The sequence below is a fragment of the Sinohyriopsis cumingii genome, unplaced genomic scaffold (genome assembly GCF_028554795.1).
Source record: "Sinohyriopsis cumingii isolate HCF-2022 unplaced genomic scaffold, ASM2855479v2 utg001397l, whole genome shotgun sequence".
NCBI classification, from domain to species: Eukaryota; Metazoa; Mollusca; class Bivalvia; order Unionida; family Unionidae; genus Sinohyriopsis; species Sinohyriopsis cumingii.
This window is the reverse complement of record NW_028315993.1, coordinates 2,751,760-2,768,992: the sequence shown is the minus strand read 5'-3', so window position 1 is coordinate 2,768,992 and position 17,233 is coordinate 2,751,760. Positions and strand designations below refer to the sequence as shown.

At 35.9% G+C, this 17,233-nt stretch overlaps 1 protein-coding gene across 1 annotated transcript in view; it reads left to right on the top strand.

Moving 5' to 3' along the window:
• LOC149772546 (uncharacterized) overlaps window positions 1-17,233 on the top strand; it is a 129,526-nt gene that overhangs the window by 64,679 nt on the left and 47,614 nt on the right. Inside the window, exon 13 of the mRNA XM_089947659.1 lies at window positions 14,089-14,216. Coding sequence (XP_089803785.1) covers window positions 14,089-14,216 — 128 coding nt within the window. The remainder of the gene's footprint in view (window positions 1-14,088; window positions 14,217-17,233) is intronic.

Below are 17,233 nucleotides of genomic sequence, written 5' to 3'. Positions count from 1 at the left end.
CTTGATTCAAGGCAAAGATTATTGCTATTTTGGGAAAGGACAACAGACAAGGTTAATGAGACTCAAACAAGACAAAATGGTGTTTGTATGTAAAGATTACATTTATTATCGATTGTATACATTTACCAACACTTGTGTAGGACATGAGCTTAACATATGGAAGGGGTCACTCTTGCTGTGGCCAGAAGCTCAAAGTGTTTGATCATTGTGACCCAAAGTATTTTATAAAAAATATATAGATATTGGGGTCCAGAGGTTAGAAGTCATAGCCATGGTTAGTCGAATATGAACAAAAGATTTATACACAATAACCTTAGATCAGTAATACATAGCCTGATGAAAGGTTCATCATTAAGACCCACTGCCCATTGGTCTCCAAGTCAAGCATGACCTATTTTATAGAGGACACTTAAATATGGGTTAGGGTTTAAAATGCATTTTAAAGTATTGTCCATTCTGACTTTAAGTTAATACATCTCCTGACTGGTGTCTCATTAATTTTGACTTGTCTTAAAGCATCTGATGAAATGTTGTAAAATATGTTATTATATGCTCATTTTTCCCCGCTAACCTTACATTGTCAGAATCATGCAGTATTACCCGATACTGAACCCGCGCGCCAATACACAACATAACATTCACATGCATAAACGAACAACTTTATGTTGTAAACAAACAATGGATCCAGACGCCAGTACTTTAGATTTGTAAACAAATCATGTACACTGGCGTAAGACGCGTTTTATGTTGTGGTTGTTTAAAATTGTTTCTGAATGAACTGAAACAGATGTTTCGGGACTGCCACATACCAGCTGCTTTGGAACATTCCGCGTTGATACAATGTTTCGGATTTAGGCTAGCTACAGTATACAACAAACGCAAGAACAGGTCATTACAAATAACATACAAGTGACAAGCCATATACTGTCTTCTTTAGCTGGTGATACGAATGGCTAAACAAATATACTTACACTTTTACATCGGGAATTTCCTCAAAATGTACTTTCTTAGTTCTGCAAATCCAACTTACATGAGCCATGTAATAGATTCTCCTTCGTGATTACACATTTCGAAACTGTACTGTAATTTTGATGATAAGCGCAATTACATCCTCCTTCCTGCACTCGAAATGAAATAAGCACTACATTCCATAGCATCTTTTTGATAATTTCAATTGAAAGACTTCATATTTTTCCCACATTATGATTTCAAACATTCAATAACAGAAACAGAAACACATTTGCAGATGTCAACATGCTTCTTCAATCCCATGTATTTCATGTGGAATTTTGTCACATACAAAATCCAGTTTATAATCACGAAATTTCGTAGAATCGAAGAAAATACCAAAATATATGTATTCCAGATCAAATGGAAAAGTTGTTGCAATGCACATTCATTCACAATATGACTTCCAATATCAATTATATCTAGACACGCCATTTTCTTTCGAAAGTTATGTCGAGCGCACGACTAAGTTCAAATTAATCTGGGCGTAGTTATTTGCGCAGCAATAATGCGCTTGTGTATTTAGTTTGGAATACGGCATACAGTCATTTATCTTGTTTCTTGAAGTGTATTTTGTTTATATAATAAAGCCTTACGTATTATAAAAAATGACCATATAGTAAAAAGGTTATTGCATTTGTATGGGAAAATATGAACTCCCAAGTTCGTGCAGTATTCAACCCAAAACACTCTCTCATATTGTTCCATGTAAATGCAGTAACCTATATATTTTGCAGGTGTGGCACGTTCTTCACTTTGTAATGTATTACTTTTCACTGCATACAGTGTACGACAGAGTATTGTAGTGTACGACAGAGTATTTTAGTGTACGACAGAGTATTGTAGTGTATACGACAGAGTATTTTAGTGTACGACAGAGTATTTTAGTGTACGACAGAGTATTTTAGTGTACGACAGAGTATTGTAGTGTATACGACAGAGTATTTTAGTGTACGGCAGAGTACTGTAGTGTACAACAGAGTATTGTAGTGTACTACAGAGTATTGTAGATACTGCTTGTTCTGCTCTTTGTAATGGATTAATTGTGTGTATCATGGTAGCAAGTTAAAAAGTGCATATTCACCAATAACTCTGCACATTGACTTTTGCATGAATTAATTCATTTTGGTATTTAAAGCTGGATCTCATGTATGATGCACTCTTGCGAACAGGACTAGACCCATTTCTTCTGATGCATTGCCTCAAACTTGGTATACATTGTGGTCCATATCAGACGATGTGTATATTGATCGATACGTTTACATCAGCAGGTTTTCAAAGAATTTTATTACTTTTACTTTTCAGAACCCAACTAGTCTTTCAGTAACTAATGGTGAACTTCTTAGCACTCGCAGGTTTATTTGTTTTATTTTTTTTAAAATTAATTTTCAGTTGTCTTTAATTCAGGGTTCCCTCACTACTGGAAAATTGGAAATAAGTCAGGAAAAATGATTTAAAATAATTTCTGACCATGAAAAGTCCTTGAATATTGATGAAAGTGCAAAAGAAACCCATAATTTTCTGCCAACACTTGACGCCAGAAACAATTACATAACTGAGTCATAACGGAACTGATCGTGAGCTAAATGTATAGAGTTCTGACCAGACAATGCAGAGGTTGCAATATGGATCATTTAGGAACTTGCCGTATTTGTTGAGCCAACACTCGGTGATTAGGTTAGGATAGTAGACTGGTTGTTTCACAGACAGCTAAGTTTGAAAACCAGTTTATCATCACTAGAAGCTGACATGCTGGTGGCAAAGCGTATCAATTTACCAAATGTCCTAGAAAACCTAAATGTTGTAGCATTGACTCATACCTGCATGAAATCGATATGAAAATTATTTATTTTCTCACATAATGCGATTTTTAAGTTACGTCTTGAATCTGCTCGAAGACGAGATGAAGCTATGGTTTTAATGAATTTTGATCTGATATTCACAATTTGCATTGCTAAGCTCATGATTGCACAAGTCTCATAATCCAAATATTCAAGACATCATAGAACGGTAGTCACATGATATCAGTAATAACCCATTACAAATGCTTCAGATACAAAATAACATATTAAATTAAATTCGTATACTCTTTGCAATAATGAAGAATACGAGACGAACATCCATTTATGTATATACTTATTGCGGGAACAATTGCACATGTTCTGTTATATCACGTGACTAACGTGTCGACTATTCTGTTCACTTCTACAATTTTCTAGTTGTTGTTCTTGAAATAAATATTTTGAGAATCATGGGTTCTTTCTGGTTTCTACTTTCATTTAATTTGATTGAATTTCTTACAACAACATTAAGATAGTAATATTAATATTACATAAATGTTGGACCTAAGATGTAGTTTTAGATGTGTGTAGTTATTTGACTAGTAATGTAAATAGTGAGCACCGGGTCAGATTTCATCTATGCTGTAGTTCTGCCCAGTCTGTCTGTATATTAATGATCATTATAGTTGCCAGTTCTGATAAATAAATCCTTTTTACTACAGATTACATACAGGCATGACATGATGTAACATCATTTAAGTGTTGCTAGGCCTTCTGGTAAGCGACTATCATATGCCACTACGGCACCATTAGTCTTGTTCCTTGCTTCGTATGCTCCCTGCGTTGCATTCTGCTATTAGACGTCAGGTGAACGCCCACGCTATATTGTCACGTGATCAAAACAAAGGGTCTCATATGGAGAGATCTAGTTAATCTAACGATGGTACTTTACATATACAACGAGGAATCAATATCAGTGCAACACTGATCAAGAAATGTATTGCAGCTAGAATATATTAGATGACATGGTGAGAAGCATGCAATATTTGTAAAACAATCGTTACCCGCACCCCTCATGAAAGAGGTGTGAAATTTTCTTATTAATCTTTGGCTATATTTAGGCTGGTGTACATCACCTCATATCAATTTCGGCTTAAAATGTATCCTGGAATTGATTGGAGAAGGAATTTATTATATCTAGCTATTATAATGTGCAATATTAACAAAAATTCCATTGGGTGTACCCATCTCTTTCAACTTCGCCGACTAATAACAATATTTGTAAAAATAATTATATGACCGAATTGGTGGTTAAGCGTGAACGCAAGATAATGTCTGCCATAAGTTAAAATAGAAAGTATTTGTTAAAATCGCATTGTGTCACTAACAAAGAGAATGTTAAAGGAATAAATGTGCCGTGGTTAAATTAACTAGGTCTATCCATATGGGGCCATTTGTTCGATCACGTGACAATATGGAGTCGGCGTTCACCTGACTTCATAAAACGGAGTGCAACACAGAGATCATAGAAAGCAGGGAACCAGACTACAACACCATGACAGCAGATGTCTAATTTTTTCAAAGACAATCATATCACATCACAATCAAATTGTCAAAATGTGAAAATGTGGGAATCTTCTGAGGAATCCCGAATTAGAAAACGGACTGCCATTCGTTTTAAGTCAAATATTTGTGGTCCAAAATGTTGAGTGTCTGAGCTGAGCATTTGTGTTAAACTTTTATTCTGCTTTGGCTTCAGAGTTCATTTAGGTCGCATAAAAAAGGGAGATTGTCGTCCCTTGCATGGAATATCACAAAACCGTACAAACTCTTTAATACAGGTTTTAGGACTGGATTATCGCAATAGAAGCAGACATATGTTCATTTGCAAACAAACACCAGTCCTTGTTAGTAGTTACCTTAGTATTTAATTGTGAAGGTCTTTTTGTCAACATTTATCAAGTCTTTTGTAAATGATTTTTTTAAATCATGGATTTTAATTAGATCGTCTTACTGAGTTTAGATTGTTTGAAAAATCTTGTTTTGGGTTTTATTGGCACATACATTCAGTGATTAAACTTATCTATCTACAAGTTAAGATTCTAACACTTTTCATATATTGTTTTATTTTCATACTTTGGTATCAAATGATTATTTTTTGTAACAAGCACACATATTGTTATCTTGATTTACAAACTGATTAATCTGATTGGTTTATAATGAAATTTATGTTCATTATGTTGTTTCCTCGTACAAACATAATACATGTCATGCAAGTAAAGTTGGACATTTTATAACCTACACTGAAATGACTCTACATGAAAATTTAAAGGATTATAACGTAGTCAAACTTGTTTCATGTGATACATTTTATGGTTTTGTGCATGATCATATTTACTGACTTAGATTCTTGAAATAGAAATATCTTTGATTTATAAAAACATGCTTGTTTGATAAGCTAAACTGTTCATGAATTCATTCAGTATTGTCATATGTGAACCTTGAAAAAATTAATTTTATCCTGGAAAAAAAACCCTGGAAATGATCTGGTAATATATCCTTTAAAAGGGTGGGAACCGTTTGAATTTCATTTTGCTCAGACAATAATCTAAAAGAATATTATATCAATTTTTTTATATAAAAAAAATAACCGTTATGCTCTCCTTAGAGATAATCTTGTAACTGCTTTGTGTCATCAACCTCAAAGAAAATTGTAAAAGCTGGAATAAACCTAAAAATAATTCACTTATAACCCTGTGTGAGGTAAGTGTATTTTTCCAAAGACACAACATGACATCTTTCCTGAGGAAGCATGACTATCGAATATGTTTCCTTTGGATTATAAGTCTGACACTTTGCCATTTGAGCTGTCAAATCTACTGCCATTTGTGTGATTTCTATTGTTTTACATTTAATACATTTTACTATCTGAGTTTGGGTTCTGTTTTTGAATTCGTCTGATGATCTCATAGGAACGTTGCTTGCCGTGTGCATACTATTGAATCTAGAATGACGAGTGGTTGATCTATATACAAATTCCTACCTGGTGTCAATTGTTATGCTTCACAAAGTTAGATTTGTGTTTGATGTTATCTGGTAGGCAATGGTCACTATATTAATGATGCAGGTTAGTATCCCATTCTTAGAGCAACATAAGCTTATTGTTTTACTGCCTTGGTTTGGGATTTATCTTATGATACTATGAATTGCTGGCATAATGATCGACCTAGAATCATGAAACAATTCTGCATGGGTTTGTGTCTTGGCTGGTCTATCATGGGTACATGAGAAAGCTTACCAGTAGCTTCCCTTGGGTTGCTCTTTCTTCGTGGGGTTTTCATACGTTCTTCCTCTACTATGTATACTGGCCACAATATAGTATTGCATATAGTGTGCTGAAAATGGCACTAAACCTGCAAATCTAACCATTGGTTTGTCTTCCAGTGGTGGACATGCATAATGGCTACTGAACCAACTTTATTTAATAATAACTCAATTTTTATAGTTTAAAAAACCTGTTTTGTCCCCCAACTAAGTATAACACCTATAATTATCTTCTATAGAAACAATATTCCTTTTATTGTTTTTTTATGTCACAGAATATGTCTATGTAAAGTATGCATATCTATGGCTGAATGGTATATCAGCACAATATTAGCTGTATAATGTCTATTACAAGTTACTTTCCTGAAATGTATAAACGAAAAAAGAGAAAATAAATCGGTTAGAAAAAGGAGCGAACTGTTCTTTATCGGTATCACTTTAATATGAATCTGAATTCCGCTTGATAATCGATGTTTACAGTATCTACTGGATCCTACTTTATTTCATATAGGTGAGCTATGTAATTCTTGATTACACTCTGGTTGTAAGAGTTTGTATCTTTTTATGCTTGAAGAGGAACGTCTGTGCAAACCAAAGTGCTGCAGCAGCTCTCTTATTACAATGACAATGTTTAATTGATCATTAATTATACTGGCCATAGACTAGAAGAGGTTATTGGATGGTTTGTTGTTCATCATCTGGTGTCCTTCTGTCTGGTAGCATAAGTTTGTTTTTGATATGAATCCTATACTACTTGGAGGATTGCCTTGAACATGCTGAAACTTTGCACACACATTAATCCCATGATCTAGTTATACCTCAATAGCTATCATAGTCAATGCAGCGTCCATTGTTAACATCTTGCTATCACTTACTTATCCCTAATGGAAAGTCATATTAACATTTGTGTTTCAAGTTGGTCCTAAATGGAAATTGTGATAATTAGACATCTAATAAGGTTGTCAAGGCGGACATCATGAAAATCTTGTTATTGGATTAGGATTGTAATATTAACTTGGGAATGTCACTGGAAGTCTTCATATCATATGTGGATGGTCTCAAAATAAAATGATATCCTTCTGATGTCCAAAATTGCCTCCATATCCATCCTGTTGAAATCCTGATGTTACTCCTGATGTCCAATATTACCGCCATATCCATCCTGTTGAAATCCTGATGTTACTCCTGATGTCCAATATTACCGTCATATCCGTCATGTTGAAATCCTGATGTTACTCCTGATGTCCAATATTACCGCCATATCTGTCATGTTGAAGTCCTGATGTTACTCCTGATGTCCAATATTGCCTCCATATCCATCCTATTGAAATCCTGATGTTACTCCTGATGTCCAATATTACCGCCATATCCATCCTGTTGAAATCCTGATGTTACTCCTGATGTCCAATATTGACTCCATATCCGTCATGTTGAAGTCCTGATGTTACTCCTGATGTCCAATATTGCCTCCATATCCATCCTATTGAAATCCTGATGTTACTCCTGATGTCCAATATTACTGCCATATCCATCCTGTTGAAATCCTGATGTTACTCCTGATGTCCAATATTACTGCCATATCCATCCTGTTGAAATCCTGATGTTACTCCTGATGTCCAATATTACCGCCATATCCATCCTGTTGAAGTCCTGATGTTACTCCTGATGTCCAATAATGCCTCCATATCCGTCATGTTGAAGTCCTGATGTTACTCCTGATGTCCAATATTACCGCCATATCCGTCATGTTGAAATCCTGATGTTACTCCTGATAAACAAAATGTCGTATAAACACCAGTCAACTTCTCATGATGAATAATTGGACCTATCTAAATCTGGTGCTGATCTGACAGACAGCCATCTTTAAAATCTTGCCACTGCTTCCCAATGGAATGTCATATTGACATGGAATGTCAACCAGAAGACTCGTTGCTATGTCTAATTGGTTATATATTACAGTATTGCAAATCTGGCTTCTAGTATCGTTGATTTGATGGACATTTGTAAATTGTGTGACTGCTAATCCTTCAAGATGGTTGTAAATGTTATATAGATATATGTTGTTATTTGGTCCTTAATAAAACTATAGCTGATCAACATGGTATCAATCTTGAATCTAAATATCACATATCATGAATTAATGTTCATAGTGACATGAAGTTTCACCAAAAAACGTTTAATGGTGTTTTATTGGTCAAAAATAAAAATGGAGTAGATCATTCAATTTGATGACACAGAGGCTAATTTGAAAATAGTGATGTTTCTCAAAAAATATTAAACATGTCTTTTTTACTCATTTCGAGGGAAAATGGTCTCATCATTAGTTCCTCTAAATTCGTTTTGGCCATATTTGTGTATTTGTACAGTGTATTTAATATTCAGCTGGACAAGGACAACTGCTATGTGTCGACTTCCACTTGCAATAACCTGCGTAAACCAATGTTCGCAGTGATAGATACATAGGCATGAAAGGCAAGAGAAGTCAGCAGAAGTCAAAGACAAAAGTGATTAATACTTTATCGCAGTCCTCTTGGCCCCATCCCCATATCCCTACATGAACAGGGAATAAGGAAAATAATCGTGGAAAGAGTAGGTTTGATCCCAACCTGGAAAGTCATTAAGCTTTGTAAATATTCATCACAGTATAGAACAAACTCAGATACGAGGTATTATGTCTAAGTGACGACTAAGCCTAAGTTCCTTTATTGATTATAGTTCACAAAAATGCATTGCGATATATCTTGGCTCATTATATTGTAGTTTGCAATGCGAATATGGCATTGAGAATTATTGTTGGTAGTAATTCTCACTAGTTTAAATTATCCACTGTGGCATGGATTATAAATGTAAAAACTGTTTGGAACCTGGATTGTGCTGATGTGCCATTACAATGTATGCATATATGCTTAGATACATAGATAAAATGTTAGTGCCTACATTGAGATAATCAAAGAATGTGCTATCCGTTGTTCTCTTTCGTACATCTGCTTGGCCTTAAGAAAAATCTATAACTCGAACATAGATACACCTGCTATTGGACCGAATGCACATTTATGCATGAAACTGTCACTGAACCTGTCAGACCCAGAAACAATATTGCCACACAATTGTTCCCATTAGATAAAGAGAAAGGGTTCTCACAGCATAATCATTTCTTTACATATTTACACAATACGTAACTCAACAAAATGGTAATTAAATATTTAGTTATCAGACATATACATCTTATTTATAACTTTGTTACCAGTGTATGTGAACACATATACAAATTAAATTTGAGGGAAAGGAAATATCCCATTCAAGGTTGTTCTTAAAACTCACTTATTTCAACTGCAAAAACAACCTTAAAGACCTAATAATGGATCTACCTTAACTATCTTCAGCATGTTTGTTATGTTTTCTGTATCTTTGTGTCTAAGTTCAGTGGGCAATTCATTCCACGTTGCTTGGCCATGGTATGCAAAACAACTTTGCCCATATGACTTCGTTTTCATAGTGGGAATAATGAGTGTACAATTGCCAGAAGAGGGGCGTAAGTATCTTGCTGGTGTATACACATGGGTGAGGTCGGATATGTATATTGGACTCGAGTCCGTCAGTGAAACGTAGCACAGAGAACAAATTTTGTGTTTGATTCTGGATCGAATGGATAGTCAGTGTAGGGTACAGAGCAGCATGGAGGTATGCTCTGATCGTGATACTCTAAGTATAATCCGAGCAGCTGTGTTTTTAATTTTTTGAAGTTTCTGGAGAAGATATTGAGACGAACCAGACAGAATTGCGTTACAATAGTCTAGTCTTGCAAGTACTAATGAACACAAGACTTTTAGAGTTATGAACTAAAAGATATTACATTTTGAGAATGGAGCTGATGCGATGCAAGCTACGCCGCCTTGCATATGTTCATGACATGTTGGTGCAATGTGAGAGTACTGTCCAGAGTAACACATACGGTTTGTACTGACTGTTTGAATTTAATGTTGGGTGTTGCTGATATTTATTGTTTGAAGTAAATGATGTGAATCAGAAAGTCTTTATGTTGTGATCAGAATGGCCTCAGTTGTATTATCATTCATCTATAGCTTGTTACATGTCATCAATGATTTCCCATCAGAATGCACCTCTTTACACCTTGGATGCTAGTACCAACTTCATTTGGGTGGCTACATTTGTATATTTGGGTGTCATCAGCGTACAATTGGTGAGACACTGGATGATGATATATGACACTTGAGAGCGGCTGGGTGTATAGAATGAAGAGAACAGGTCCAAGAGCAGACCTCTGTGGAACGCGACTACATAGTTTAACTGGGCTGGAGTGTATTCCAATCGCAGAAACAATTTGTGTCCTGTTGACCAAGTAGGACTTGAGCCACATTAAGCTTTATCAGAAATGCTAAATACATGCTGGAGACAGTGAATTAATATATCTTGGTCTATTGTGTCAAATGTTGTAGACAAATCAAAGAGGGTGAGGATTGTAATATTTCCGCTATCCAAAGCAGAGAAAATGTTATTACATACTTTTAAAAGAGTAGTTTCAGTACTGTGGCAAGGGTGATATGCAGATTGTACACTGTTAAAAAGACTGTTTGAAATTCAGATGAGATACAAGCTGGGATAGAACAACCTTTTTAAGATTTTTTATATGAATGGGAGATTAGAAAATTGGAGGTAGTTCTTTACATCGTTATGGTCGAGTGTTGGTTTCTCCAGCCGAGGCTTTACAATGGCAGTTTTGAAAAATGATAGGAATTCCCCGGATGAAGAGAGGGGTATTAATACAATCATTTAATGAAGGCAATACTGGATCTAAGCACTCTATCAGAAGCGATGTTGGAATTGGATCAAGTTTACATGACTTTTTCTGCACACTTTTTTGTATTAAATCCATAGAGACCGGTTCAAATGCTGCTAATTGTTGCCGCCGAAATTATGTATCCCAACTGTATGGTGACAACGAGTCAATTGAAATTGTGTTGTCAAGCTTATCTCTAATAGTTTGTACTATGTCGTGAAAGAAATTTGCAAACAGGTCCAGAAGGTCGAAAGGAGAGAAGGTAGTTGGAAGTGATGTACATTTGTTCCTTGACATTAGCTTGTTAGTAATCTCGAAGAGCTCTTTGCAGCTGGAACTTTCCAGGATCTTAGTAATGAAGTAGGCTGATTTTGCTGTATGGACTATATTTCTGACATTCTTCTTAGCGGCTTCATTGACTTGCTTATGAATAGTGAATCTGGTGAAACCCAAACCCTCTCAGATTTACGGCGGTCTCTTTTAGCAGTCTGAAGCTGTTCCATAGCAATGATGTGCCATGGAGAACAGTCTTGAATCGATACTCTGCACTTGGTGGCTGGGGCATGTTTGTCGAGCAATGAACGCAGGCAGTTATCGAGTTGTTCTGCTGTAGAAAGTAAGCAAGTTGTTGGGTTTGCTTCTATGTCATGCATTAGTTTGGTTATATTTATCATACGGATGTTTCTCTTAGAAGCAAATCAAGGTGGAGGGTTAGGGACTGATAGGTCCAGATGGCATTTAATGCAGAGGTGATCTGATGCAAGTTTGTGGGATACCAGGGAGGACAGTAGAATGTTATCATCAGGTCTATGAAGAATCCAGTCTAAAATGTGACCATGTTTATGGGTGGGTTGGTTCACTGACTGTTTAAGGTTGAAAACATTAGTGGAATCTAGGAGATTTAATGTGCATGGGTTTCCAGGACTGTGAAAGTAAAAGTTGAAATCTCCAAGAATAATCAGGTTGCCACCTATCGATACTACATACTCCAGGAGATTCGGAAACTGCTCCAAAAAGAGAGATTCAGTCAACTCGTTATTTTTTTTCTACTAGGAGGAGGGTGGTATAGGCATAAAAAATGGACTGACCTTTGCACAGTGGTTTAGGCTAGTTCAAACGATGTGTGGTATAAATTGAAAGTTGTTGTGTGGTTAATACGTTTGATCATGGAGTTCGTTGTGATGACAGCAATTTCACCTCCGCGAGAATTACGGGGGAACGACTTGATGGAGTACCAGTGGGTGTTAGATACGCACACTTGGGCTCATCGCCTGATGTTTTTAGCCACGTTTCTATCAGGAGAAATACGTTAATATTCTGGTCGTTGATAAAAATAACTATTTCAGTAATCTTTTCAGGTGGTCCTACTGACTGGGCATTTAATAATGCAGTACACAGCGGTATGTCTTGGATAGCTGACACAAAGGTTGATGATTTAATAGGCATAATAATTTACAGGGACATGTAATCAGCATTGCTCTAGTTTGGTGCAGTATCGTACAGGGATATTCACTATGAACATTCCTCTTGTCTGGATACACTAGTGTACAGTGGCATACCATCCACATCATTTCTTGAGTCTGGATACAGTAGTGTACAGTGGCATGCCATCAATAGCCTTCGTTGAGTCTGAATACAGTATTGTACAGTGTCTTGCCATCATTAGCCTTCCTTGAGTCTGGATACAGTAGTGTACAGTTGCATACCATCAGTAGACTTCCTTGAGTCTGGATACGGTAGTGTACAGTGGCATGCCATCAATAGGTTTCCTTGATTCTGCACACAGTTACTGTGCAGTGGCATGCCATCAATAGCCTTTCTTGAGTCTGGATACAGTAGTGTACAGTGGCTTGCCATCAGTAGACTTCCTTGAGTCTGGATACGGTAGTGTACAGTGGCTTTCCAGTATTCAAATGTTGGTAATCTATGATGTTTTACGATGTTAGTCATTTGTCAACCAAACCACTGGATGGCTGACGGCACACAGAAGGGCATGTATGGCAATCCAAGGTTATGATTTATATATTAAATACATTATATCCACATAAGCGCTACACAAATTAGGATGCTTTCAGTATGTTTGAAGGAATATTTTTTATAATTATCATGAATATGGCATCTACATGATGCTATGTTACATACAGATGGAACATTTACTCAAAACTCTTGCAAAATAGCAAGCAGAAACATTTACTATTGCAAATTTACTAAAGTTGTGACCAGAAGGACCAACACATTGGGATATAAGTTTCCTTTTTGTAGATGAATGATACACTCTTTAAGGTTGCAGTAACATTTCACAAGATATTACCTAACCGCAGATATCGCCAACATGTTATATGAGACATAGCTCTGCCTAATGAATCCAATCACTCATCTGATTAAATTTAAACCCATACATCTATTCCATAAATTGCCAAAAATTGAACATTATACTATGTTTATCCCTTTTTCATTTGAAATGTCCTCTTCATACTGTTCTGAAACTATCAAGAGTTTCACCATTTAACCATATATTTACTAACAGAAACATACCCATCCCATGTCATATTGATTGGGTCCAAAGTACATCCCTTACAGTCATATGAGGCAACCAGTGAATATATGAGTTGGGCTGGTTCAATAATTAGCATAATGATAATTAAATGCTGGAATTTGTTAAAGAAAGAAAGTATATTAGTTTACATTGGCACACAATCATTAATATTCCTCAAGATTGGGTGTAGTAGATTACCATGACATGCCAGCAATAGCATTCCACTTGTTTGGGTAAAATAATTTACAGGGACATGCTATCAGCATTGCTCTCGTTTGGTGCCGTATCATACAGGGATATTCATTATGAACATTCCTCTTGTCTGGATACACTAGTGTACAGTGGCATACCATCAACAGCCTTCCTTGATTTTGGATACAGTAGCATAACGCGACATGCCATAAATAGCCTTCCTTAAGTCTGGACACAGTAGTGTACAATGGCTTTCCATCATTAATACCAACTACATTATATTTATTCATGATGTTTCACAAAGTGAGTCATTTGTCTACATATGCGCTACACAATTTAGGATGCTTTCAGTTTGTTTGAAAGAATATTTTTGTATAATTGTCTTAAAAAAGGCAAATACATGAGTACCTCAGTTGTTAATGTAATATGTATTCTCTTACAATTTCCAGATGCTGTCTGGTCAAAGAAGAATAATCCAGATTTCCATGACAACAAAAAACACATCTTACTACTCATGGAACAATTAAACATTATTGCCAAACCAAGATATTACAGTGAGGATGGGTCTGAAATCAAGGTGAGTTGACTTGAAAGTCTGAATGATAAAGTATATTGTATGAGAGTTTTGTTGGAATTTTGTCTTATTTCTAAATTATTACAATGGAAACAACCTCAACTATCATCTAGTAAGCTACCAATAAAACTGTTCCATTTAGGCACAAAACTGTCTTCCATGGCAATCCCTTGAACTTCTAACAAAATTGACAGAAGTTCCTACACCATAAACATACACTGTTATGGGTGAATATTTTCCTTCTGCCAACATAACTCCTGAATTATTACCACTTTCTCTTCAAACTATGTTCCTGGGTTACTGTACCCATTCCAACAAACTGACTGGAGTCATTATATGCCTTCTGCCCTCAAACACTCCTGAGTAACTACACCCTTCAGCCAAGAAAAACAATATTTAGTGATTTATAGTGCTAGGTGACTACACTTGTGTCTATCAAATGTGCCTAGATGACTGCATCTTCTACCTACATAGCGGTCCCAGGTGACAGTGCCCTTTCTTTCAAAAAAACGGTCTCAGTGACTATGCTCTTCCTGTCAACAGAATAGTCCCAAGTGGCTATGCCCTTTCTGTCAACAGACCAGTCCCAAATAGCTATGCCCTTTCTGTCAACAGAACAGTCCCAAGTGGATATGCCCTTTCTGCCAACAAACCTTATCTGAGTAACAGAATGGTAGTAAGTAGCTATGTCCCATTCTGCCAACAAAACAGTCCTGTAAAACTATGCCACTTAGATGCCACTACAATTGTTCTGAATTAATTGCCCATGGATTGCCAACAAAACAGTCCTGAGTGACTGTATCATTTCTGTCTACAAAACTATGCTCAGTGACGATACTCAGTCAGTCTAGAAAACTGACCAGAGTGACGATACCCATTCGATATAGAAAACTAACTGGAATGACTCTACCCATTTTGTTTAGAAAAAATGACTGGATTGTTATATCCATTCTATCTAGAAAACTGCGTGTATTGACAATACCCCTTTTGTCCATAAAACATAAGACTGAACACAGTCAATATTAAAATAAAACATAATATTTCTTAGATGAATGAAATATTATGTTTTGTTTTCAAAACGTTTTGAAAAATATTCAGATCATCTGAACTATTACACCAAAATTTCCATTATTATTAAAAAGTTCTTTCTGTAAATTGGGATAAGTCCGACATTTGTGCAACCAGGTTAATGTTGTCGCTACAGCCATGTACATAATTTAATTTGACTTCCAGCTAAGAACTCAAGATCTCCTATCCGCATAAATTGAATGAAAGTTTCCTCGTGACATAGTAACATTGAACCAGTCAACGTGTTTATAAGTGTTAGAAGAAAGATTTTATTCTCAATTGAATGAAAATGATAGCATATTCTGATTTCGTGTTTAAGAGTCTCAGTTGTTGGTAAAGTAGTCTTTGTGACGTGGGGTCTATTCCATTTAAACATACCTCTACCCCACAGACGGTAAAATAAAAAGAAACTTCCACGCATGGTCATCAATAAAAAATAATCACTTCTGTGCCATGTCATATCAAAAGAAAAGATATTTCTATCGGTGGTGCCTATTTGTTTTAATAATATGTTTCTATAATGTCACCGTTGTGTTTCTGCCCCCTCCCTCCCATTAACAAAAATAACGTCATTTCGGATTACTCATCACAAGTCGCGCGATTTCAGGGAAAAGAAAAACTAAATCTGCAATTTCCGATGAATTGTAATTGTAACGGAAATACGGAAACAATGGGAACGTGTTTATTCGGAAGTCTTCGGATGTAGCCATATATGGTATGGATGCTGAAGACGAATATTTAGAACATGAAAAAAATGGATGCAACATGTGGTCCGTCGAAGATGTGGGGATATAGCTGACTTCATTCAGCCTGGAGTAAGCTGTGGCTACTTTTAGAGGTGAGAACTTGACGATAAACAGATACAAGGGTGAGACCATGCTTCAGTCTCAGAATTAAGTTTGAAAATCGTACATTTGAAACTCCGCAAACTTATAAAACGTTCTCTTCTCTTAGCTTCCATTTGATTGGTTAGAACTATTTGAATGACAAGTACGTGCTTCGGAAAAAAATCACGACCTTGAATTAAACCGGATTACGCAGTTCCTCACGCAACTTCACGTGATCTTTTAAGCTAAACTGCACGTAACATAATAATTTTGGTACCTATGTTTTGATCTGACAGGCATTCGACTTTGTATGCATACTAAAACTTTGTCGTACTGGCATACATTTATGGAACGATAGGCCATTTTTCCCACTCTATAGCTCAACATGGCCATGATTGCACCTACTTAATATGCAAGTCACCGCAAAGAATGGAATGCTGTCTTCTCATTGGTTGACTGAAAATGAGGTACTGAACCTTAGAATAAACTGATTTTTGTTCTGAGATATATTTTCGAGGTTAGAGACTTGACGGGAGTATCACTCACTGATTCAGTGACACTAGACGTATTGATAACATGTATGTGATTGTGATCACTGAGATATTAGCAATGTCGGGTCATCTGTTCTAGGTACGATTTTTATCTAGAGACACTGGTGTTAAAATTAAAATGTTAATGTTTAGTAAGGACGGAAAAACGTTACAAGTTCAACTATTTTTCAGAATTCTGAAGAATGAAAACAAATTCATTTAAAATTTTCATGGCATTATTTTGTGAATATCAATATGAATATTGTCATCATAAGCCAAGCAATAGATAATCGGTCTGTGGTATTTCTCCATTTAAACAAATACATAATCATAAATATTTCTTGTAAACCAACTTAGTGCCAGTTTCGTCTCTATCTCTGATACCACATATGTCTTTATTTCATGAACTATGTAATATTACTCAAAACAAGGGTCAGAATTATTATGAAAATATCGCAAATTTAGGACATCCTAAATTCAATGTTGCACCATCCAAGAACACTGTAATGAATATGCACTATTGGTTTTAAGAGTAACATACAATTTCAACTTGGTATGGCTCATGATTATGCTACTTCATGCAAAAATGTTAGGG